This window comes from Astatotilapia calliptera, chromosome 7 (assembly GCF_964374335.1).
Source record: "Astatotilapia calliptera chromosome 7, fAstCal68.1, whole genome shotgun sequence".
NCBI classification, from domain to species: domain Eukaryota; kingdom Metazoa; phylum Chordata; class Actinopteri; order Cichliformes; family Cichlidae; genus Astatotilapia; species Astatotilapia calliptera.
In genome coordinates, this window is record NC_137428.1 from 61140815 (window position 1) to 61168222 (window position 27408).

The 27408-nt window shown below is 42.2% G+C and overlaps 2 protein-coding genes across 3 annotated transcripts in view; one reads left to right on the plus strand and one right to left on the minus strand.

Annotated features, from left to right (window-relative positions):
- The window catches only part of LOC113026916 (transcription factor Maf), a 50984-nt gene extending 33693 nt beyond the window's left edge, over nt 1–17291 (plus strand). For both annotated transcript variants that reach the window (XR_013910628.1, XM_026176196.2), the window contains one exon: nt 11413–17291. The gene's annotated coding sequence lies outside the window, so the exon portion shown is untranslated. The remainder of the gene's footprint in view (nt 1–11412) is intronic.
- The window catches only part of wwox (WW domain containing oxidoreductase), a 135957-nt gene continuing 118794 nt past the window's right edge, over nt 10246–27408 (minus strand). Inside the window, exon 9 of the mRNA XM_026176192.2 lies at nt 10246–12745. Within this exon, the coding sequence (XP_026031977.2) occupies nt 12554–12745 (192 nt within the window). The 3' untranslated portion in view covers nt 10246–12553. The remainder of the gene's footprint in view (nt 12746–27408) is intronic.

A 27408-nucleotide genomic window follows, 5' to 3' on the forward strand; every position in this document is an offset into this window, starting at 1 on the left:
TGCATGAATGCTTGCGTAGATAAGATAAGAGAGGAGGTGCAGATGCTGACACAGTCGGCGCTGTAGTGTTGCAGTGGATCTGTTACACCTCTAGGTCTATCACCTTTCGCAGCAGAGCTCGTCTCAGTGTCCTTTAGCCCTAAATCACCGGGCTGTCTCAATGTGTGAAAGCTCTCTCTCTCTCTCTCTCTGTCCCCCCTCAGGTCTGTAACTCATCCTGTCTGTCTCGTCGCTCTCTTCCTCCCTCTCGCTCTGCCTTTCCCATAAGTCACTGGGTTTCTCTTCATTTCTAACCTGCTCGCTCACTGCTCCCTCATAGCCATTCATAGTTATATCTTTGTACCACTTGGCTCCTCTTTCTCTTTTCTTTGCTCTCGCTCGTCTCGACGAAATTTTCATATCCGCTGAAGATCTGAAAAGACTCTTGTTGTGCACTTCCTCCAAATCCCGCCATTCATCTCTTTCTCTCCTGTGGGAGGTTGTCTGGCTGCCTGCCTGACTTACAGCAAGCTGAGTGATGGACATGAGCCGAGACCCAGTGCATTACGCTCCTCTGCAGCAAAGCACAACAGAGACCAGACACTACTGTATAATACTGTGCTGAATACAGAACGACGCACACAGGAGGATGATAGACAAAAACTGAACTCAAGTAGTGAAGGAGTGATAAACAACTCGTCACTCTGAGGGGAAGAAGGGTGGTGGGATCTTAGGTCTTTGAGCTCATTATGTTAATGAGCCAAGATAAACGCAGCGCGAGAAGAAACTCTAATAACAGAGATGAGTATTAATGCCAAACTTTCACACGCATGATGAAAACAGATGTGAGAAAGAACACCTACTATCTTGAGTTGCAGGCTGTTTGGCCTGCAGCATTAAAAGTGCAGCTAAGAGAGTCAAACTGTCAGCATCATATCTTGTGCTGAGCAGACCTTTGTAGGAGATGATAGAGAGAATGGGACTTTCTTTGTTTATATCCTTTCCTCCTTCACCACCTCCTCCTCCTCCTTTTCTTTCCCTCGGCGTTTATCCCAAATCCAGCTGTTGTTTCCAACACATCCTCCGAGCCTTAGCTGCCCTAAAGTTAAGAAACAAAACACATTCATTCTGCAACACCTCCTGCAACATACACATATCCAGTATAAAGAATGCACTGCTCCAGGACTGCATATTACAGACGCTCCATCGAACCCTTCTCACTCTTTAAAAGTCCAGCATTTTTTTGACGCTCTCCGCGATATTAGATCCCCCCTGAATATTTTAACGACCCTTGCTTCCCGTTTGTCATTTCGCTCCCTTTTTATCTTTGAATATGCCAGTTATTTCACACCCGTGACCCCTACTCCCTTAAACCAGAAGTCATTCTTTCCCCAAAGCCCTCTCTGACTTTGTCTCTCTTCTCTTTTCCTTCTCATGATTTTCAAAATTCAAGCGTGTCTCCCCGTCTTCTAAACGTGTCTGTACACCCTCGGGGCGCGTAAGATTTAAAGCCATTTTCAGAGGAGTTGAAAAAGGTCCGATCCATAATCACCAAAAGTACCTCTGCCTTCTGCAGAATTACAATAGCAAGCATTTAAATGACCGACATCCATATCTGTATTTCCCGTATATCACTGCCCGTCATGACTCATATACTGCGGGCCGAGCCGAACCACACGCTTGGTTTCAGTTTCACGTTAATATCCTTCAGATTAAGTGGTGGGGTGGCCACTCCATCGCTGCGCAGCATGTTCTCTTCTTGTTTTCCATGCAGACACAATGGAATATAATTAGTCGATAGCTGCTTTGCACTCAGGCCTCTGCATGTTGCTAATAAATGCTAACAACAGAGAGTGAAGCCATATGTCATTTGCTGCATTAGCCACTGTACAGTTTTGTCAGGGAGACTGCTTGCAAGTACATTACATACATTAGCAACATTTCCAGTCTCTATCAGTCCTCTGATTACAATAAATGCTCCCTCGCATTGTAACGATGGGCTTCACAATAATGGGCCATAAATTAATACAGTGCTCAGCAGTAAATACTATTATAATGTTAGTGTTTACAGCATACCCATGTATATGTAACTGAATCGGTGGATAATCACTATTCACAGAGGCAGTCCTTCCAACACAGCAGACACTTACTGTCCATTTGCTGGGACAGTGCCCCTAAATGTCACTGATTTCAACAAGGGACTGATAAGTGCATCACAAGCTGAGCCTTACGACTGTTATGATACACCAGCAGTACACCGGATCTCTTTTTTTTTTTTTAATCTTACAGAACAGGGGGCAGCTGTGAAAAGCTTGTTAAGGTATAATTCACTGCTCTGTCTGTGTCATTTGGGCCTTGTATTATCACTGAGATCATTCCCACACGCACAGGAGCGCGGAAGCCCTGTGAGTGAATGGCAAGCAAGCAAGCATGTATGTGTGTTGGGGGTGCTTCCATATGAAATGTACACGAGGGTGAATCTCAGTGGTGTTAATGGCTTTTTAAATGTCAGGGAAAGTCAGGGAATGATAAAAGAGAGATCTGTTATCCATGTCCTCATGATCACCACGGAGCACGCCGCTGTTCTCACCTCGCTGAGGAGCCTTCAGCTTGTGTGTGTGTGCGTGTGTGCAGGAGTAGTCCAACTTCAATCCCTGCTGATGCCAGCATGATTTATGCACCAATCAGATTAGCTCTGAGAGAGAGGGCGAGACAGTGCGAGAAAGGGAGTGGGACATTAGATATTCGGCGACTTTCTGGTTTATAGTGATTTTCGTTGGGTATTTGGCCGAATACAGACTTTGAACAGCTAAAAATCAATTCATTAATAAATTTTTATTCTTCTGCTCGCATTGCTGTGCATTCATCACTGTGTTAATTTTTTGCTCAATACAGATGGATACAGTAAAGACGAGGTATTGTGCCTGGAGGAAAGTATTTATGCTTTTGTGCTGAGTAACGACCCAGCTGAATTGGGGGGGAAATTAAATCAGTAGGTTTATTGTTCATAAAATATATCTATATCCAGATGTAAAATTAAATGACTTAGAAGAAGCTACATTCAGCTGATCCCTTATTCGTAAGAGGTAGCTCCACATGTGTGATTTGCCGATCTTTTTATGCAGGAAGGCCAGCCTGATTCAACTTGGAATCAAACCGGAGAACTTTTGCTTAATAATATCTTAAAGGGTCCATAACAGATAATTGTTTCATAACTTTTTAAGTGCTCTAGGTTTATGGTGGACATTCAGGTGAAAGAAGCTCAAAAAGATTTTACAGAAATGGTAATAATGAGTGCAAAATGACATACACGGGAAAAAGTAAGTGTAAATAAAGGAGTCTAAATGATGGTCAAAGTTAAAATACAATTTTTAAAAGCTAAAATAAAATTTCTTGGTTTGTTTTATTGAATAGTGTTTCACTTTTAACTTTGTGAAACAAAACATATTTTTACAATGTTGCAAACTGATAAATAAATGATAAATCCATCATTCAGGCATAAAAGAGACACATGAAACTTCAGTTTGGAATTTTAAAATTTTAGTTGTAGGTCTTTTCAGTTTTAAGTACACAAATAAACACATAAAACACAAATAAAGGTAGAAAGTAGTGCAGTAGCCTTCTGCTGTCGATGCAACAGATTTAATGCATCATTAGGGCCACCATTGTTTCCTTTCTCCCCTCGCTCTGGCTCTTTCATGGAGACAAAATCAGTTTTCGCTCAGTATCTCGAATCCTCATTAAAATCAACACAAACCATGCTCTCTAAAATTAAATCTTTGTATACGTGTGTGTGTGTGTGTGTGTGTGTGTGTGTGTGTGTGTGTGTGTGTGTGTGTGTGTGTGTGTGTGTGTGTGTGTGTGTGTGTGTGTGTGTGTGTGCGGTTTGCACAGCACCCTGGCCTGCTCTAACAGAGGGTTGAGTGATGTCACAGCAGACTGCATTTTAATAGAGAGGGAAGCAATTAGAGAGGGGACAGGCCGAGAGGTGGAGAGATGGAGAGGCTGTCTGTGTGACACGCAGTGCGCTCAGTTCACACACACAACACACACACTCATTACTAAGGATGAGTTAATTAATTGCACAGTGATTCACGGTACTTGTAATTAATCTCGTAGATATGTGAGTGTGTTTTTGAGAGGTGACTCTTCTCCCTTCCATTTATAATTTACACACACACACACACACACACACACACACACACACACACACACACACACACACACACACACACACACACACAGAGGTACAGACAAGTCTTCCTTAAGGCTACAACACAAAAATTCTATTATCTGCTTATTAGAGTTGTTGTTATTATTGATTATATTGTTCTTAAATATATTTATGGCCAATAAAACCTATTCAATCAGTGAGCTGACATATTTTGATACTTGACACAGGGTTTGGTATGATTTGTTACTTTTCTAATTGTTTAGTAACTTAAAACCTATGCACTTTCTTTTTCTAGTGTTTTCAAAATAGTGTATACCTCTCACTGTGTAATAAATGCTGAAAAAAAACATAATAAGACATTTTATATGTAATTAAAGGAGTCGGATATGTCTGAATAGAAGGTTTCCAGAAATGCTGTCTTTGTTTTTTTTGGTTAAAATACTTTTCAATCACGTATCTGATATTGCTGTGCTGCTGCTTTCACACAAAGTATCTTTGCAGTTTGTATATCAAGTTGTTGTGATGCAAAGCTTTAGGATTTAGAGGGAAAATAATTTACAATACCCCACGAGGCAGTATAAGGATGAACATGAATAGTTCAAACACGAGGTTGCAGTTGTTTTGAAACCTAAAGTAAGTCAAAAGTTGAACTGTTGTGTTGAGTTTTCCGTTGTAGATTGTCGTGATAACACCAATAAGGTGATATCACATCGTGCAGTGATTGAAAGAGAGAAAAGCATCATGTTATCATTTATTTACCTTGTAGCGCTCGCCTTCATCGTGTCCCTGCAGAAATAGTCCTCACAGTCCTGTCCCTCTCTCTTTTTTCATTTCTTGGGAGGAGATTATACAGTTAAAAAATTAACTGTATTAATCTTGCTCTCGTCTCTACCCATGATCCTTTGCATTCATCAGCAGGAGTGCGAGTGGTGGAGCAATCGCATTTGGAAATTAAACAAATAAAAAAAGTTGAAGATAGCTGAGTGAGTGATGAAGCCAGCCAATTGCTAGCAGCATAAATCTCCCCCTGTCACCACCCCACCTCTGCCTACACACATTTGGATATTGTTATGATTTTACCGTGTTTGCATATATGAGCCTAATTTATTAGAATCAAACACCATCAAGATTATTTACAAGCAACTGCTGGTCTGCTGCCAATAAGCCCATTAAGTGCATTGTTGGAGAGTGGTTATATGATCAAATACACAATAGTAATTGTGAGTGGAGAGAGGCCAGAGTGATTCTCAATGAGGTGATTATCTGCGTGCAGGTTATTGTGCTATTTCAGCATGACATGTAAATCTGCATCGTTCCATCAATCACAGAGCCGGCTGTCAGCAGAGTGATGTGTGAAAATGACAATGACAACCCCAAAGGATGAAGATGGAAAAATCTGAATGACTAGTGCTCAAAAACGAATTCATTTTTATGTTTCAAAGAAAGACAAGAGTTTTCTATACTGGATACAAACTGGGTTCCAGTGTCTTTGTCCTTCTGTTGACCATTTATTAGTACATCACAATGTAACTTGTAAAAATGCATGCAAAAAAAAAAAAACGCTACGAAATACAGAAACACACCGACCAGCTGTGATGGCAATGCTTCAAGGGGGCAACAAACAAATGAACAAGCTGAGACATGCTTGTTACTATGGCTGTTTTGGTGGTGTTGAGGTTATGTACATATTTGTTTTTCTTAGCTTTAATGGCATGATTCATATATTGGTTTAGTTTAAGTAGTTTTTTTTATAGGGACAAGTCTGTTACATGAACCAGGCAGTATACCACAGCCTAAAGCAGTTTGCACTGCCCGATTGTCTCGCTTGTCTTTAAGAGCCATTTAAAGATATGATATTTTTAAATGACCCCTGTGCTTATTTAATAGGTAACTAGTAAACAAATCAAGTAAATTATGCGGTTCCTAAGAGTAGCTAAAAAAGTAAAAGCCTGTTCCACAGTTAAATATGCAATAGTAAACGAGCTAATAATAATAATAATAAACCATTCCTAACAGCAATGAATAATACAAAAAAAAAATCAGTAACTTCCAAAAGTTGTATAGACTAATTATTAGTTTTAAAGTTTGTTGATTACAGTATGATGTTCATTTTGCAAATTATGGTCATACGTTGAGTAAAACACATTATATTGAAGTGGGGTATGCTTTAGGGTGGGGCTCCTCTAAGATTGACCACATGAGGAAAAAAAATATAAGCTCGGCTGTTCACAAATCAATGAGTGACATCACAGTGACTGTGACCATCTTTTATATACAGACTGTCACACTTTTTGTCTTTTTGTATTTTGGTGCTTTTGGTTTTTTTGACTGTTGTTGAGCTCAGCTTTCAGGGTTCTCATGCCCACCACTATAGTGCATTACATGTATTTAGCTACAAGGAGATATGAAGGTATTATTGGTGGAAGTCTGTAATATTGTTTTATTAGTCCTTGGATCACATAGTTTCTCGGCATGTGTGAGAAATGTTACCATTTAGAAGACTGCTAAAGAAAACGTTATAATAAAACAACATCTTTTTTTTCCTTTTCCTTTTTTTTTAAAATAAACTAAAAGTTGTAAGAATAGTTAACCGGCTCCCAGCAACTTGAACAAACCTAATGTATTTTTCTTACCCATTTGGGTTTCCAAAAATATTTTGCACTGTTGAGCTGCTTCAGTCATATTCCCATGACTGTACACCAACAACAGGCACTCACACATACAAACACACACACAGCAAGTGAGAAAAAAGTGACATAAAGCAGGGGTCTGGGGCTAAGTAAGCAGTACACCAGGTTATGCGTCATTTACCGCGGCTCAATAACAACCTTTCTCTCTGCCCGACACACCTGGTCACACAAAATGACACATGCTGTCCTTTGAGAATGCTCACAGACACACACACTAAGCATATCTTTTTTCACCCCATGGCGGCCTTAACCAGACACATTACATCCCCACTCAACTATCTGCTCGTGACAGATGTATTTATGTAATGGTTTTGATAGGTATTGATCCACACGGCGGAGCCAGTTAAGAAAGCGAGAAAAATGAGATTTTAAAATCAACATGGCTGAGGGGGGTGTTTGGTGGAGATGATAGCTAAACAAGAAGATGAGTGACATGAGTGAGAGAGAAAAAAATCATGTCAAAAGTAAAGCGAGGAAAGTCGTGCCAGCGAAACCTTCAGAGGAAGACGCTCAGGTGGAAAGCGCTCACGAATTTGATTCACAAAAAGAAAGCTCTAAGAAACATGCACAGTGTCTCTGCAAGTGTGTGTGTGTGTGTTTGCAATGGCATGATCGTGTGTGTGTGTGTGTGTGTGCGCGTGTGTGACCTTGGCTTGGCCCGGTGGTAAAGTGGGGCGTCAAGAGAGTCAGTGTGTGAGCAGTCAAGCGTTCTCCCTCAGATTAGCAGGCTTTATTACTGCCACCAACCACTGGCCTGACAAATCCTCTTATTTCATTTTACCTTCCTCTACCTCTGCCTTGTTCTTTTCCTCTCACTCTTTTATTTCACCTAAAACCTCCTCCCTCTCTTTCCTTCCAGCCCTGCACACGCTAGCTTTGCATGCTTCACCTTGCACCTCTCCTGGCTCCCTCGCAAGTTTTCCCTCACAGCATAACAGCCCTATTTTCTATTTCCTCCCTCTTTTCTCCTCATTGTCTTTCCGTCTTCCGCACGGCTCTGCTGAAAGCTACACATTTCTTTTTCTACCTTTCTCCACTCCACCTCTTGCTCTGCTCCTCCCTCTATCTCCTTCCCACTCCCTGGCTCTCTATAGTGTGATGAATCTGTAGACAGGGGCTAATAATTGTACTTCAGCCCAAGTGCTCATTTTTCTTTGTGTTTGAAAGCTGTGACAGGCAGGAGCTCCTTTTTTTTTTTTTTTTTCCCCTCCACCCCCCTGTCCCTTGTCTCCCCCTTTCTCTTTCCCTTTTCTTCCTATCCTCACACAATGGGTGAGTAAAATAACTCAGGGTTTACAAGGTCATGCTGTCTAGCGGTGAGGACTCGCTGGGGATTTGGGAGTGGAAGGATTTCCTCAAAGGTGCCGTGTTGAGACTTCAATAAAAAACAGAAAGTTATAGATTGCACGAGCAGATCTACAGGGGGAAATAAGTGCATTTGATAGTGAACAAGCTCAGTAAACTTGGATTCAAATGTTACCATGACTATGAGTCTTCATGGAAGAATAAATGATGAACTGAAGCATTGCCATGGATTAAAAACATCTACTTTTGCATGCATGTTACACATATTTTTTTAATCATTTAAAAGAGAACTCACCTTAAAATGCTCCACTTCCTGCCATATGTGGCAGCTGCATGATCTTTACAATGCATTATTTTAATAATGATAATAATGTGCCCAAAAAATAAGTCTTTTTTACTGCTTTTTATTCATTACATCTCAGAAATCAATGGTACAGTAATGGCATGGAGAGACTGGGGGAAAAAATGTCTGTTTTTGTAATACTGCAACAGAATTAAAGTATTTCTTTAAGAATCTGCAAACAAGACATAAAAAACATTTTGACAGGCAAATTTTTATATTAAAGTGGGCTAATTAAGTGGAAAGGAGCCTGGGGAAATAATCTTTTAATTTTAAAATATATATAATTTAAGGCTCTATCAAAAAAGCAGCCTGCAAGCAATCCAAATCGTGAGATATTGAAAGAAAATCGTATTTCCATTGACTCTGCTGTGGTACTTTATGAAAACTGATCATCAGTTTTCATCCTAATGCCATCCTCAAAAGAGAGAGATTAAAAGAGAGCAGTGGGGAGGGAGGATAACACAGAGTAAGACTTTATTGCCTGCTGTAGTTAGATGGTAAATTTCCTCCTGGCAGATATTTATTGGGTTAGTTGAGTCTAGAGAGAGCTTTAACATTGATTGTGATCATTAAATATATCCGCTCGAAATGGCAACATGGCATTCCTTCGGTCGATGGAGCCAATAGGAGCAGAACAAAGGCATAATCAAATCAATCCTCTCATAATTATTCTTTGAGAGGTGAAATTAATCACAAGAAGAAATAAAAACAATAATGGAAAATGAAATGATCAGTCGTAAACAATTACTGCCCAAATTGAAATGAACTCAGTGAAGGGGGAAAAAACTCAACTGTAAATCCGACTAATTAAAATAACATTCTAATGTATATCGGTTATTTGCTTTACACGGGCTTTCAGTTATTACATTGTTGGGTGTCGTTATTCTAAGAATTGGAATAAAGAGAAAAAGAAATGAAGGGAAACAGACTGTGACTGTGTGTGTGTGCGTCTGTGTGTGTCGAGCCTTAACTGTTGGGTCAAAGGATCAAGGTCCTCCTCTTGCGAGAGTCGTGCTTCTCCTTCTTCTCTGCTCGCTGAGAGGAAGTGTAGCATATTGATTAGCTATCAGATGATTCCGATAGGGCCCGATCGATAAGACTTTGCATGAAAGCCAGGCAGGACCCTCCCACTTCACTCAGGCACACACCCACTGATCTGCCACTGCAGTGCACACCCGCATACAAGTCTAGTTGTTTGTAATTCTCCTGAAGATTCTCCTTTGAGTTCTGAATCTGGCCCTTCTGTCAAAGGCTTTCTTATATGCTCAGCTTACATAGAATTGCGACTGATAGACTAAGCCTGCACTTTTAGTCGAGAGCGGCGATATCTGTAGGCCACAAATGGTCTACGTTACATGATCGCACGTGTATAAAGTGCTTTAGCTGGTGTCAGACTGTGATAATATAAAATTTGCAGCACTTCTGAGATGTATCAGTCAAACTGATGTGTTTCCAGCATACAGCCTTCATCATTAGTACCAGTTTCTTGATATATAGTCATAAACAGCATTATGGTTATTTTATTCTGAGTTTCTCCTCCAGCAGAGAGGTTGGGGAAAGCGGGCTAACATTACAGAAGTCCCAGGTGTAGAATTACACTCTTTAAGATCATTTCAGGAGGCTATAAGAGCCTACAATAACATAACTATTTGAACAAGTCAGAATCCCTTTGAATAAGATTATATTTCAGTAGTGGTGAAGTGTGAGAACAAGAAGTGAGACCTAATTTTTAGAGACCCAATCGAGCAAAAAAAAAAACCCCAAACAATTTTAATAAACCACATATGAAGTCAACAAAGACAAAACAACGGAACACATCAGGACAGACAAACTAAATCAAAATAAAACAGAGGGAAACTAAACAGCTGACGTGCTTAACACACTGGCGAGTACGTCTGCTCACGACTTGATCAGTCACACACTCGGGAAGGGAAAACGTCTCTCACAGAGGCTCATGTCAGCACATACACAAAATGCTCTGTAACTGATTGGCAAGTAGGCGAATTCTCATGTTTGCCAAAGTATGACCATGAAAGGGCCTGAGCCTTATCAGCACCATGGACAGCAGCTGGGAACATCCTTTATTAGTGTTCAACTCCTCGTCTGTTTATGACAGATTTCTGTATTTTTAGTTTTTTCAGACACAAACAATTTTTAAACACACGTTATTTATACCGTTTGTTCAATCTGATGCAAAATAAAGAGGCAAAAAGATTCTGGACAGTTTAATAAAATGTTGTTTTGCTTGCTGTACTGTGCATGCGGGTTGCTGACTGTTCCTGCTCTGTGTGTGTGTGTGCATGTGAGTGTTTGTACTGCATCTCTGTTCCAGGTGTGTGCAGTGCTGTGAAAGGACAGCGATAAGACACCTGTACTCTGGGTACAGAACAGATTATAACAGCAGTATCAGTTTCTGTGCAGGGCACAGCATGTTTCTGAATGTTCTGTCTGTTCCTGTGCTTTTTTTTTTTCTTCTCTTCAGTATGTCTGCCAGGAAGGGAAGAAAAGAAACAATACGTGAACAATGTGTGAGAGTAAATTATATTAAGTATAACTGTGGTGCTGTGTCATTCTGATGATTCTCTACAGAAGGAAACACAATGAGGATTCATGTGTGAGGGTGCTGGTCAAACGTACGATTGCATTGATTGATCTGTTCTTTGAATACATGATGAGTGCATTTCCTGTTCTGTCAGAGGGGAAAAAATACTGTAAAAACAGCTTTTAACTCTGTGATGTTCATACCTGGTTAGTACAATCTGGGAAACTGGAAACTGTCGTACTTAGACTTGTTGCGTACTTCTCAGCTCCCCACACAAATATCCCACCTAATGGTCTTCAGACTTCTATAGAAGGAATTCACATATTTCTGTACAACAGATTTTTATTGACTTGTTTCTCTTTGTGTGTGTTTTTTGCAGATATCATGACACTGGAATGCTGTTTCAAGACCAACCTACGGCATCCGGACTGCCATAAAGCACAATGTCTCAAAAGCGTCCCACCCCCTGTGGCTTCAGGGCAACCAATCCACAGCAAATCCAAAGCCGGAGTTCAATACTAAAGCGGATGATTTAAACAAAAAAAAAAAAAAGAGAAAAAAAAGGGAGAACTGAAGAAATTAAAGATCCTGGACTCTGTAAATAAAATTCTCCACCTTCTGTATTTGTCATTCAAATGGACAAAGATTAACCCGTAAATATCTCCAAATTGTAACTTACCAGAGCATAGATTGTCAATACTTAGGTTGAGTAAAATAGCAGAAAAAAATATGATGTCCACCCCCCTTTAGCACATGGCCAGAAATCAGGATGTTGTAAATACTGTACAGAAAACAAATAGGGACGTTGATAAGAAATATAAGTATTGCGAAATTGTGTACATAGCCATTAGAATCACACCTCTACTGGGTTTGTAATTCAATAAGTTTCACATGCCCATTACTATTTATTTCTTCTTGCCCAAAAAGATTTAGCACAACGATTAGCAAGCGCTCTGTATCAGAATAGGAAACATAAACACCAACATAGAACTAGACAAGAGGATATTGAACTTAGAGACATTAATTGGGAAGACATTATATTTGCTGATAGCCCACTATTGCTGGAATCAGATGCATATGCCGTAGAGTGTATGCTTACTAGTTAAACCTTGTATTGTTATCAAAACAGGTCATTTGCATTTTGTTTACATCTAATTTAAGTAGACGTTTGAGAAAAAAAGGACTTTAGAGCTTAAAAAGGTTACAGAGAGAAACAGACAAAGAACAAACTGTGACAGGTTCGGCTCAGATCTTCACCTTTCCCCCCACTCCCGGTTTTAAAATACTACAGCAGAGCTTAACTTCACTTAAACTTTAACTAATTCAATAGATTGTATATGAAATCCCCTCCTGTGCTGTATATTTAGTGTTTTAGACGCTGTAGTGATGTGACATATCCAGATGGGCTTCCATGGTTTGGCAGCTCTTACAGTTAGTCCACACCTAACGAAACATCAGCTGTTTCCTTTCTGATTCCTCTTTGGCTAGTTGCCCTCCTCTTCCTCTTCGTCTTCTGTCCATTAGAGGGCCTGTATGCCCACTGACCTCTCTGCGACCAGGCGCTCGCTCAGCTCCCACAGGCTCGTAGCACTGCTCGGATCCTGGGCCTGGGCGGATGTCTGGCAGCGGAAGCAGTTGTTGAAGTACATGCCACCCAGCCCTTCCAGCTCCGGTGCTACCGCACAGTACACTGTGGTGGCCGCCCCTTGTTGCTGTGGACAGACAAAAAAAAAAAAAAAAGAAGAAGAAGAATCAGTGGACGAATCACGACGCTGAGACAGCAAGGCGGCGTCGGCCTGCAGGAGCAGACAAAATATGGAGAACTCGTCTAACGACACGCAGACTTTAGGATGTGTGCTGTATGGAGGAAGAGACAGAGGACATAAAGCAGACTCTGACCACATTCCTTTGTCCTCTGTGAGACCCACACACACATAGACAGACACACGCATACACACACAGACAAAAAGAGACAGCAGGACTGTGTCTACAGGGGGGGAAAAAAGACTCGTGCACACACCGTCTCTCCCCTCTCCCTGCATCCCGATGACTGGGTCATATAACTCCTTACTGTATATATATTTATATACATATATTTATTTATTTATTTCTCAGCCAGGTGTGTATAGGACATCTCGCTATGTGGGACCGTGTGAATGCTACAGATGTATAGACTCACAGAGGATAAGGCGGGAACAAAAATGTTACACCAGCTCCTGTCTGGATGGGAGTCACCAGGGAAACTACAGCTCTGATGTGCGATGTGTGAACAGCAGGTTTCAATGCCATGATTATCAATATGTATATTTTTCACGTGATGTTTATTAATATTCAAGTGCTGGAAAATACAAGTACAACTAAGTATTTAAATCAAAAGTTTTTTGGTTGTTGCGTACAACACACAAACACGTCGCACGGTTTTCCCTCCAGTTCTTTCTCAGTAATTCTCTCAAGGCAAGTTTAAACCTGAAGATCACTCAGCCCGGAAAACTCACTCTGTTACACGTCGTCTCAAGCCGAGACGCGCTGTAAAAGTGAAACAGTATTTTTACGCAACCTGCTAAGTTCTCTAATACACCCCATCCCATCAGTCAGTAATTAGCAAGGATATTCACGGAGAGAGATTTCTGTGACATTTGAAAATGAAAGCTGAAACTGCGGCAGAATAAACACGTCAGAGAGAATTACACACATAACCCGACCGCTCAAAGAGGGATCTTTCATGCTGCAGCTCCGGCTAAAAGCTGCTGTGACAGCTTCCCTGCAAACTCCAGGGCTGGAGACGACTTCTATGCGGCCACATGAAATGGCTCGCCTCTTTATCTCCTGATGTGAGGGAGCGAGAGTGAGACGGGGGTGGGGGCAGAAAGAATGAGAGGGAACACTGATGTGATGACTGAAGGCTAGTGTTTAGCACAGAGCACTGGCACACACTGAGACAACCACGTATATGCAGTAGTCAAACGCGGGCAACACACACAAACGTACACACATGCGTAATGGAGGCACATTACAGGCCAACTGTTTGAACAGATTCCCAAAGCACAGGCCAGCACACTAAAAGTGGCAAGATCCTATGTCATCTAAAGCTTTCACAGCCTAGTACAAAAATATGCACCAAAATGCAAATGCTACGAACACAAAAACACACACGCATAAAGCAGATTCCAGGAAATGTTTCTCTCATCGACACACGCAAACCAAAACGGGCACCCACACACAACTCCCTCTAAGCTCTGAGTAAAGTTCCACCAGGAGGAGCCCTGGTGTGTAACGTCGCAGAAGCAGATTGAGCGTGTTTGAAGTGCTCCGTGATGAGAGAGCTCGTAAACAGCAGATGAAAAAGGCAGCATCTCTCTGTGTGCCGCTGTCTGTCTCACCTGCCAGTGAGGCGATAACTTCATCCACATCACATGTCGCCATATCAAAGACCGACAAATGCCAAGCAGTGTCTCTGAGTTGCAGGTTCACACGCACTCAGTTCAACTCATCTCTCTCACTTAGGGCATCTGATTTAGCTCGCCTGAAAGCCAAATGCCTTTTAAACTTCACTGAAGATTTCAGCGCCGCCGGCTCTGACTCCCTGACACCACCTTGAACTTGGCTGACTTTCAGACAAGTTTGTTTGCGTCCAATTACCAGACAGTTGGGTTTAAATATTGATATAAAAAAACAACTTTCATGTTCAGAATCCAGATTTATGTGGCTGAAATCTGAAAGGTATTTCTATTCTTTAGAAAAAGCTTCTCTGCTGGCTGCCACGCATGCAGTTAGTGACAAACGGAGCAGTACACGGGCTGTTTGTGCGGTGTGCCCAGCAATGTGCTATCTTATTGGTGTTTAGCTCATCCCCCTCGCCACTTGACCTTGTGACCTCTGTAAAAGATAAGGCTGATGAGATTAGGCATTAACATGCTCAACCACCCACCACAGCCATTTATCACTGTGTGTGTGCGCGTGTGTGTGTGTTTGCAGATACCAGGCAAGTAGGTGGCGGGCAAGGATTTCGCTACACTTACAGTTACACGCTGCCTGAACACAAGAGCGTATCTGCGCACAAGCACGAACAGATACACATATGAACAACCCGCACGGAAGGTAATGTCACTAAACCAGTGTGCATCGAACACATCTGTGCCGTCCAAAGATGATTTCTAATCCGAGTTAAACTGTAGATTAAGTCTGTAAATTAAGCTGTCTACAAAATGATGGGTGTGTGTCTTTCTATACTGTGCACCTTAATGTGAAGCATTACCTTGACTACAGTAGTTTTATTATCAGAGACATCTATGGTACCCAGAGCTACAACGTCTGCCCAGAGAAGCTGACTTGACACTGACTTAAGCTCCAAAAAATAAGACTTGTCCTTGGATACTCTTTCGGAATTGGCCTCTTCAGGCATTTTAGTCCAAAAAATAAAAAGTGAGACAAGTATAGGAATGCAGTTACAAATCTAACTTTAAATGCTTTGAGAGGGAAACTCTTAAAATCCTTTAGACGACCATCTTGCAATTCCACTTTAGACTTAAGCATGACTTCTTTGGATGACTTCAGACTTCACTTTCACATTCCCCAAAACAAAACTAGCTCTGTTACCACCACACTGATTCTAGGAGGGAGGGAGGGAGAGAGGAAGGGGACAGACAAGGAGGATCCAAACCAACCAAAACATCTCCAAACCGAAAATTTTTCTCTATGCTAAAAATAAAATGCAAAGATCTCAGCAATATGATAAACCAATGCCAAGTGCAGAAGCAGGTTTTATAGATTACGTGTGTGTAGATCTTCCTTTGTGGGTAATAAAAATAAACATAAACACTGAGGAAAGACTTACAAAACACCCTGCAATAAGCTGACTGCTGATAAGTGGCAATAAGCCTGTACTTAGCCTGGGATTCAACACTACGGTTCTGGAACTGCTCTGGGACCAGATCCAAGTCTTCCAATCTCAGCATTGACTCAATACCCAAGGACCTCATGGACTTGCAATAGAAATGTCCTTGTATAGTGTTACGCAATAACCCGTTGTTGAGAACATCTTACTGAGCGTATCAAAAGCAAAAAGGGTACGTGGGGGAGATGTGATGTTGAATTAACAGTATTGTTACTTTGCCGTGTTCTGTTTTGTGTCTTCATCGTCCGAGTTGTATAAGCTTTCTCTGACCCTGTGCATGTGACCCTTTGACCCCCACATCTGTAGTTACGTCATTGACCTCTCCCTCTGACCTGGATGTAAATAACCCAGTACTGTAGAGCAGTCTGTTTTTGGCCCATCCCTGTACATACAAACCTGTAAATACTAATGGCTATGCATGCTGAACACCTAGCAATTCTTTCAGGTACTTTTATAATCCCCAAATTCTCATATGGCATGTGCTATAAAAAATAATATAAAAAAAGTAGAAAAAGTAAAAGATTCAAATAAAAAAAGTTTAAAATAAATGCGTTGGTAATATTGTCAGGCAATATCCTCTCTTGGACAGTGTGTGTAGAGTCTTCCTGTTTTCTTACTCCTGTGGGTGGTTCTCTCCCTTTGCCTGTCCTGTGTTTCTGCTCACCATCTGTGTCAGTTGTTGTCAGTTGGCATTTGTACAGCAGCGAGGGTTGAGGCAGAGAATAGAAGAGAGGAGGAGTGTCCACCAGCTGACCTCTGTGATGGCACTCCAATTCAGCAGCAGTGCTAAGTTTTGGCAAAGCGCTTTGCGCCTGGGACACAATTTAAAAAGTTTGTGCCTGGCCCGAAGCACACATACTGTACAGCATACTGTAAATCAGTGTTTGCAGTGTGAAGGCCCTCTATATATGTGCAAAGGTACAAATTTTTTTTTCCTAAGTTTAATAATCTGGAGAACCTACTATTTTTAGCCCATTTTAGACAGTCGCATTTTAGGAAAACTGACATGTTTTCTGTCCTCATTTGTAACTAGTAAAACATCTGGATTCTAAAGACAAGTACTTTGAGAAAAGTCGTTTTTAACCATCCAGTGTCATAAGGCTACGGCACTCAATTGGAAAAGTATTTCCTGGCTTGTAGTCTTAGTAAAGAGGAGGAGTGCAGTTTTTGCCTCAGCCCTCTGCCACGCCTCGTGGAGTAACTATCCTGAAAAGTGGGACTCCAAACTGATTGTGATTCTGTTCCAGGAATGTTTTTCTTTTTTTTCCACCCTGAACCTGTGATGTTTAAAATAGATGGAGGTGTCTGATTTTTAATCTGTGCTAAAGATATTTTACATTTAATAAATAACCATTGAAATCAAAGCTTGGTTTTTGTGCAGTTTATGTGTGTATGACGGTGTGCGTTCAGAGCCATCTTTGCCCTCAGCTGTAGTAACCTCTGCGAGCTGACAGCTCAGCTGAGCGTGCCCGGCCCAGCTGTAGAGGGAATCCTGGGTAATGCGGTCCCCACAGATAAACAAGCTGCCCTTCTATTCAGCTTGAGCACTCAACCAAGATGAGAAGAGATTAGCACCTAAAACACCCCAGTGCACACTTCAGAAAGCACCCTGACACTCACAACCATGAATCCGAGGTGGCCTCCGTCACCCTGACTGAGGTAACGTTAGATAACCAAAAGTCAAAAGTGCTCTGTTCTTTAAAAAAAAAAAAAACATAAAGAAAACTCTATTATGTATAAACTGAGAGCCTGGTTAGATCCCCAGAGAAGATCAGATCTTCGCATCATGGTTCGTTCCAGTGACTAGTGTACTTCTGGTCATCTGTATGCACTAAACGCTATTTCATAATGTCGATTAGCGCACAGGCTGATGGCTAATACTCACCTACAGGCATCGTGCTCCCCTGAGGGGCATTAAGGATTGGATGGAGGGACCGGCTTCCCCCCTCCCTGCTTCACATTCCCTTCCTTTATCCTACCTCCTCATTCTCTGTGTCTATCTGCCTTACCCCCTGCTTCTTTCTCAGCCCTATCTTCTCCATCAACCGTGTGTAGATCCTTATTCCCCTGCAACTTCATCCTCCTCCATCCCCATAACTCACTGAAGTGGGCGTACAGACCCACTGTAACTGAGGCCTCACGGGTAAATGGTCATAGTAGGACCTCTTGGAGGTAAAAGGATCTCTTTCCCTGGAGCCCTGAATCACAGATGAGCACTGTCAACGGTCTTTCTTTCTGTAATACAGTGAAGCATGTGAAGGCAAACAGAAAAAGGAGCAGAGGGGTAAACTGCAGGAGTGACAGAACACAACACAAAGCGCAGCAAAACCCCCAATGCCTCTGCACTATTTCTCTCTCCTTTTTCTCCACGGCCCTCCCTTTACCCCTTTTGCGCCAGATAAGATCAACCAAGTGTCAGTCATCAACAGCCTCCTGTCACACAGTGATTGTTCAACTGTTATATGCTTGTGTAAATGTGCAGTCCAACGCGACATCGCTGCATACATTTAATGCTCCCATGTTCAAGGGAACAATAGAAGAGGAGGTAAGAAACGAAGTGCAGGGAATGCAAAGGACAAGGAGGGGAGGGGAGGGCATAAAGAAGTAAGGAGAGACCGGTATGAGTAGGAAACGAAGCAGGAGGAGGAGATGAAGGAGCTAGGACACAATGCATCCAAGGGGAAAACGACGGGGAGTCAGAAGGACTTGCGCAGCGACTGTGAAACTATCTCATTTTTATCTTGTGAGAGGACTTCCGAAGTGATCCGCACAACCTAATTATTTTCCCCTAATAAAAGCAACATATGCTAAGACAATAAAAGGCCTTATTGGACACCTATTCATTAAAAAGGAGCAGTAAAAGGTGTAGGACTCTGGCGCAGGGATTAGCTTTTAACAGGGTTTTTCTCTGGCTCGAAATAGCCTTAGTCTTCCTTTAGCATGTCCATATGGGTGCATTGCCCACCATAAAAAAATCTGAATTATACATGAAGAGGCCTGGCCGCTTTATTGGCTGTGATCTTCCTTTTCACTCTCACCTAATTGCATCAGTGCATGATACCTGCAACTCTGGACTCAATCCCTCTGTGATTTCGCCTACTGCACATGAGTGCGACAAGGCATGCAGATGCACTTTAATGTGAGGAACTGCGCAGAAATAAAGTACATATAGCTAAAGACAACCAGCCAGATAAGCTGTAATTCACACAAGTTTGTTAAGTTGGTAATAAGTTAGTTGGCATAACGCATGCTAGTGAGTCACGTCTGACAGTTTGACACAGTGAAGCCATAATTCCATATGGTCAACGTACTGTAAGTGTCAGTATGTTTCTATTATGAGCAGAGCAATGCTGTCTGTCCGTATGTGATTGTGTGATGAGCTGGTGTAACAGGGCCACACACAGGTGTGTGTATGCTCACCTTCCCACTGATGCACCAGCTAATTGGTCTCCTGCGGCAACCTGACATATTCACACACTCCAACGCACGCACACATACACGCAATGTAGCTTGCAATAGTCATACTCACGTGTGAACTGACTGTGCAAATGCGCACATGTGTGTGAACACAACTATGCATGTGTCTACATTCACAGGCAGCCTGCAGAGTGGACCTCCACATCAACTCATTATCACAGTGCTGACTGAGTGAAGAATGACACCTGAGCAGATACTGCTTATAATGTACGCTCTCCTGCTTAAAAGTACAGCAAAAGAAAATGAAAACCACAGACTACAACACTATACGGTAAAACATACAAGTCAAGATACTCCTCAACAAAAAGAAGGCAACTGCCCTCTAACACATAAAAGACAATGCAAGCCAGTAGCAGCAGCTAATTTTCCAGTCATCCCTAAAATCCAGTACGACAACACAGAAATCCCAAATCTTACTGTAACAGTGTTCTGTGTTGTCGTGTTTGTTTATCCTTCGAATCAAAATGAGAATTAGAATACTTGAATATTCCCTGATTCTGAGTCTAAATATTATGTTATCTTGCTGTCAAACTCGAATTAACCTTAAATCTCCTTCGACTGTGGCTTAAAGAAAAATCATCTGGACCTATTGTCTGTCTTGTTCAGTTAGTCATTTCCTCTAACCGATTCTCCAACCACCCCCTTCCCTTGTGGTGGAGGTAGAGAGAGAGGGATGTTCTGTTTTAAATAAGAAGGCAGCACTGGCCCATTAAACTCTGATAGTAATGATATTAATTTGGCAGGAACGTGTCATTTTCACAGGAGAGCAACTAGCTGAACTGTCATTATACACACACACACACACACACACACACACACACACACACACACACACACACACACACACACACAGGGAAAGCATTGTCTCATTCACACTGTGTCTGCACACACACACACACACACACACACACACACACACAAACCAAGAACATGTCACAGGAGAGCAGCTAGCAGTAACATTATGAGAGAGTCAGAGAGATCTGCTAATGGGATAGATTAGCGTGCCCTTGGTCACAACGGCTACAATTGAGCAACTGGAGCTGTGACTTATATCCATGTCCCCCATCGACTCCATGCACCCTCTTTACTCTTACACTTTCCTCATTTTCTCATCCACTGATGACTTCTTCATCTTCTTTTTTTCTTCCTTGTCTTCTTCTTTTTCATCCTTCCCGTTCCCGTTCTTCTTCTTCTACTTCCTCCTCTTTTTCCTCTCTCAGCTTCACATTTTACTCGGCCTACTTTGCATTCCCGGGTTCACGAGGTTCATGGAGTTCATGACCGCCTAGCGGAAACTTGTCAAACACAAAGGCTGCAGTGTCTAGGGAAGAATGGCAGAGGTGTTTGTGTTGCAACCTGACTGAAAAGCATGAGATATTATCAAAATTGTCTTATTGCATTAATGATTTTGCTAATTGAGCATAATGAGCACAGAGGGATGGCAATCTTTAAGTGTTAGCAGTGTGCCACTCTCTCGACCCATCAGCCTGTCTGATGAATTGGCTTTTGAGGACAAAGGTCACTTTTGGGGGGGGCTTCTGGTAGCCATGATACCTGATATCCCCTGCAATACTTCCTGTTCAGTCTATTGGTCATTGTTGGCAAAATAAAAATTTAATTAAATTAAAAAGTTGATGCTAGCTGATGGTTTCAAGGCTGTTTTTTTTTTTAATGTAATCATGCTTTTACTGTCTTATCGGTCAGTAGAAGACGGACTAGAATCAGAGTATAAACAGAAACTGGAAAGCGTCTGGTACCCAGAAGCAAACACAGAGAAGCTGCACTTTTCTTGTTTGTATTGTAACCAGGCTGAGAAATAGGGACACACAGCAAAATTTAAAAAGGCATCATTTTTAAGGAAGCCTCGTGACTACAGAGGAGCTTACTAATCAGCGTGCGAATTACATTGCTGGGTATCTTGAAGTGTTAGCCATTTAGTGAATGAGAAGCTATCACAATCTACAATATTACATTCAAATACTTTATTATTATTACATGGCAATTATTACTGATAGTATTCATCTTCTCCTCATTTGATGGGCTTTTATTCAAAAAACAAAATATGTGGAAGTTTTATCTGTGAATATGTATATACTCTACATGCATTCACTGGATACTTTATTAGTACAGCTCTTCAAGGGGGGAGAAAAGTGATTTTGACTTTAAATGTGGTAGAGTTGTTGCTGCCAGACAGACTGCTATGAGTATTTCAGAAATTGCGGATCTACTGAGATTTTTCCACAATCATCTCCAGGGTTTACAAAAAGAGAGACTCTGAAAACTTCACCTGGTCTAATGACTCCTGATTTCTTCTGGAACACTGCGAACACTATAGCCTACCTGTGTATTCTCGTGGACCACGTCCATCACTTTCTGACCACAGTGTATCCCTCCTCTGAAACAGAGCTCAAATCATTTCAGACGTGTTTCATTAATGTTACAGTCAGGTCACTGTACTCAAGTGACCACCTCGGTCAACAGATCTCAATTCAATGGAGCACCTTTGCGATGTGGTGGAACTGGAGAGTCAATTTGCAGATGTGCAGCTGACAAATATGCAGCAACTGTGTGAAGCTGCCATTTCAACATGTTTGAATATTTGCAGCACGTTGTTGAATCCACGCCACAAAGAATTAAAGCAGTTCTGAAGCTAAAAGGGGTTCAATTCAGTGCTGGCAAGGTGTACCTAATGAAGTGGTTGGTGAGTATTTATGCTTTTATAGCAGCGCAAGCCTACAATCATTCTGCAGCAGCTAAGCAGACCTGTCCAGCACCTGTCTCGATAACACCGCTAAATATACTCTCTCTCTCACACACACTTTTTTGCACACACACACAACCACAGAGTGTCTGGAACACACAGGTCAGGCACACATGCCTGCATACACTCAAACACGCAGTGACCCTTAAAGCAGCAAACACACTACAGAGGGATTGTGTGTGCATTGTGCTACTTAAAAGAATCATATTTACCTATTTTTACTGGTATGTTGATCCATGTGCATGGGTGTGTGTTTGTAAGGCAGGGTGAGAGTGTGCATGTGTGCATGCCAATATGTTCTTGAGAGAGAGACAGAGAGTGTGTGTATGTGTGTGTGGGTGCCTTCTGCGTGTCCACGCTGACCCCATCTCGGCACTCCTGACCGGTTGAATGCAGGCTGCATAAATTAGTGCTGATGCTCTGCGATGTAATTATGCTGCTGTCAGGATGGCCCCTCTACTCAAATTCATTTTAATAAAGTTGGTCTCCAAGGTTACCAACCCGGGGTCACCTTCGGTGTCATTCCCTATGGATCGCATTCTGAAAGTCTCAGGCCGGAGTACAGTAACACCTTCACACTCGTGGCCCCAGCATCACAACACAAACACACCTCTCACTGAATCGCTCAGGGCAGAGAAAGACAGGAAGCAGAGAATAAGAAAGAGGAAACAAGAAGCGCAGAAGAGACAAAGAGGAGGATCAAAGTGTAGTAATGTCATATAGAAAATACAAGGAACACAGAGGGAGGGTTGTAGGCTGAAATGAGTAGGTGGGAGCGTGAAGGAATAAAAATGAGATGAAAGGAATAAAAGGAGAGAAGGGACAAGGGTAGAGGGACAAGGAGAGGGCAAGGGAGTGTCTCTCTTGGGCAGATGGCGGGGTGTATTCTCATTTGTCCTGTTACGGTGTGTGTGTGCCAACACTAACCTCCAGGGCAGCACAGAACACGCTCTCAATTAGCCAACAACACAGACTTGCACATACAGCCAGGAGAGAGGGAGGCACAGCTTTGTCTTGACACAAGAAATAGTTAAACATACAGAAACAGTGGACACAGCTACAACAGCAGCCCATCGAGAACCCACATAAATTAAACATATTTCTAATTACCTCAAACGCCATTTTATCATTAACATAATAGTCTGAGTATGATCTGTTTTCTCTTAGCTTATGAGAGAAGACGATGATGCACCATTTGCAGTACAAAAGAAGTGGACGCATTTTGAAATTCAGTGCTGGAGAAATTCACAGATATCCTCTGAGGCTGTAACTATATATTATTTATCATAATATAATTTGGTTTTCATTGTAGATTGTTATTTCATCCTCATATTTCAAAATCATCATTTGCTGAGTTGTTCTTCTTCTACAATGATATTAATTCGAAAGGTTATTAACGTACACACATTTATGTTTAAGCTGTGTACAAAGACTAGTAACAATAATAATTGTGTCAGTTTAATTTTATAGTAGCAAAGAGATAAGGTGAATATAGTTTTGCTGCCACGCTCTGTATTATTAGCTTTTACCATCTCTGTTTGACGTTGTATGAGAATATTGACACTTCAGTGAGAGACTGGCCACGTTCACACAAACACTCTCCCTGCACTTTCATACACTGTGTGAGATGGTGTAACCTAGCAGTGTGGGCCGGGGTGACTTTGACTGCCTGTTTAATAGTTACAGCATCACGCTTTGTTAGCTGCAGGTAATTTATGGTTGAACTGGCCTGATAGTCTGATACGATCGAATGCCCTGACTGTCGTTACCAGCCAGCCCCAAAGACACAGAAGAAGCCTCTATCTAAGCGCAGGTAAGAGAGAGACACAGAGGGAAAGAAATGAAGACGGCAGACTGCGGGGTGACTTGAACTGTTGCTACAAGAAGAAGAAATCAGGATTTACCCTGCAGAGAAATAAAAAAGTAAAAATGAGCATGACAAAAGCATACCGGGGAATGAGTAATGCGGATAAAAGGCGTCAACGGGCGGGGGCGCGGGGGAATTAAAGAGTTGCAGAGCAGTTAAGTTCTCAGCTTTCTCTCTTGAGGTGTGCTGAGAATGAGATTGCATTAAATACTGACGGTCTATTCATCTGAACCGCACCAAGAAGGAACATTTAGTTAATTGAATGATTAATAAATTCAGCTCAGTCACACATTTCACTCGGGTGTTTGCTTTGGATAAAAATGTCTGCCAAATGGGACGAGTCATTACCAGCAGCAGCAGCAAGGCTGGCATTGTTTTCACCTTTAGCGTCTGTGTGCTTTTTTGTTTCTTTGCCTGGTCCTGGAGGCACACTGTGGAAGGACCTATGACAAAGATGGTTTTGTGCTTTGAAAGGAGACTTTCTTTACAACCGTGCAAAACGATTCACCGCGATTTACACGTGTGACGTTCAGAGTAAAGTTTGGTGGCTCTTGGTGGTCAGATTAAAGCCTGTTGTGCACGGCTGTAAGAAGGATTTGGAAATTAGTGAGGTCCAGTATCATATTTAAGGTCTAACACCTGCACTTCAATGATCTGCTGCAATCCAGCTTTCACTGGTTAGCCGAATGTGTAAACCACTACACTACAAAACCATGAAATATGAAAAAATAGCAAAATAGTACACAGAATTATTCCCTCACTTGAAATACAAATATCACAAGGTGAAAAGGTTGGTTACTACTAGAGCATCACACTGATTCATGCCAATTTTTACGGTATTGTTTAGAAGGAAAATTTCCGAAGTCCAAACCTCAGTGACCCCCGTCAGCATACTGTTGGGGAAAGGGTCCCAGAAATATAACCTTTTACACCTCTGCTCTACATCCTTTTTCATTTGTGATGTATTTGTATGACACACATTTATCTAATAAGAGTATAAACATACACAGCATCATAAAATGGGCTCATACTCATCCCTTTATCTTGACTTGTACGAAGCATAAATATAACTCAAACAAGTTTGACCCCAGCAGTACAGTGACTGCTCCTTGTGCTCTGGTGGTCTGTCTGTCTCCCTCTCGGTTTCATCAGTACGAGACGTTGTTTCGGCATGCAAAGTTTCCTGTTGCTGGATCATCGTTACGTCTGTCTGTGAGACACAGGCTCTTCAGCTCAAACCCAAGCCCAAATGGGAAACCGACCTGCACCTGTCTCTCTAATATGAACGGGCATACGGCTCTCCACGCCCACTTTGCTACACCTGTTTCTCCTAATAAAGACAGGCAGAGACCCTTGCTCTACATACACCTTTCCCTCACCCCCTCTCCTAATCCAGTTAGGCAGGAACATCCTCGCCCTCTCCCCTCCGACACTCCTCCTTCTCCGGGATCGGCAACTATAATCTAGTCTGTCAGGCCGACCAGGTCCGGGACTGCCATTCTCCTTTCATCTGCCATCTTCAAACAGAATGAGCAAGCTTTCATATCACTGTTTGAGTGACAGGTAGGGGAGTCAGGTGGAGACAGGCCCGTGATATGGACAGGCACTTTGTCCTGTTTAAATACACTAATGGAGGATAAGAGGCCTGTCATAGAGACGGGTGGAGATAGGATGGGACAGAAGACACAGACACTTGTCTAAAGGATGATTTGTAAATGCAGTGAAGGGGATGTGCAGTGTGTTACATCAGATCACAGAGGATGAGGTAGAGGGCAAACACCTCTGGTCTCACCTTACTTTGGGTTCATTTCACTTTTAGAAGACAGTCTGAATTTCCAAAACAAAATTCAAGTTTTTTGCCTTTAGAGAAGAAAAAAGAAAGCTTGTTGGTTAGTCACAATACAACTGACTAATGTTGGCAAACAAAAGGAGTCCAAGAACAGTGCTTCTCTTATTCCTGCATGGACTACTCCAATTTCAGTGTTACATTACCGCACAAATCACTGGTGAACACACACAAGCACACACACAAACACTCATCTGAATCACAGCTTACACACTCAGCCTTTTGGATGGATGGTACCTGCATACAGGAGGAGGGGGCACACAAATAGGATTCGAAAGTGGTATGGGGGTGTGCAGCGGCAGTGGGGTGGGGTGGGACTGAGTCCATAAATAGGATTGTGTAGGAAGCAGGGCGAGCTAAATAGGATTGTAATGTACAGGAAAGGATGTATAAATAGGATATGAGAGTCAGAGCTGTGTTCTCACTAGTTTTGCGTCCCTGTGGTATAAGAGTTCTGTAGGACTGGCTTGCAGCATGTATGCATGTATGCGTGTGTGTGTGTGTGTGTGTGTGTGTGTGTGTGTGTGTGTGTGTGTGTGTGTGTGTGTGTGTGTGTGTGTGTGTGAGAGAGAGAGAGAGAGAGCGTTTGTGTGTGTGAGAGAGAGAGAGAGCGTTTGTGTGTGTGAGCAAGTAAAGGCTATTAATGTGGAGGCTAATCTTAAGGCACCTGTCTCCTCAGGCAGAGTATGACCTCCACTAGCCAGGTTCACCCATGTTTGTCCTCCCATCTCATTTCTCACTTCCTCCCCCTCTCTCCCTCTCCTCAATCTTCACCTCCCTTTCTTTTTGCCCAAGCCACTACTCATATAATATAAAAGCACCGCTGACTTATTTGAACAGGTAAACTGTTCAACTCATGCTGAGTGTGTGCTGTTCCCTTCCAAGAGAGGTCGACAGTCAAATCTGTCTACCTCTGTCTGCGGCTTTCTCTCTCTCTCTCTGTTTTTGGGGTCAGTGGGCTTTGGGAGCTGTCAGCGCAGTCCTGGTGTCTGGTGCTTGACAAACTAAGGTTAAAGGTCAGGGGTCAAGAGTTAGAGGCCAGGACGTGACCCTAAAGACAAACAGCGTGGGGAGAGGGTCATACCCTCGAAAGAGCTTGTCATTCTCCACGCAGGGGGTGATGTAGCGTGAGCATACATAGACTGTGTGCATGAAAATGTGGATCTCCGCTGTTTACATGTTGATGCCCTCTCTCTTTGTAGACACACACACCTGTCCTTAAAGCGCCGTCTGTGACATACGCTGTGACGTGACGTGCGATATGTGTCATGTTTGCATGGCCTGCTTAGCCTGTTTATGGGTCCTTGTCAGTATTGCTCCTCTCCTTCACTTATGGTTACTTTACAAACCTGTTTACACAGCCAAGGTCACAATGGACCGCTATGAAAACATCATCTTCTATATAAGCCAAGGCAACAATGCATAAGAAACTGACAATGACACAGGCAGTCACACAAGGTGAGTAATACTCTCACAGTCATATCATCATATTTTAAGCGCATGGCGAGTGTGTGTGTGTGTGTGTGTGTG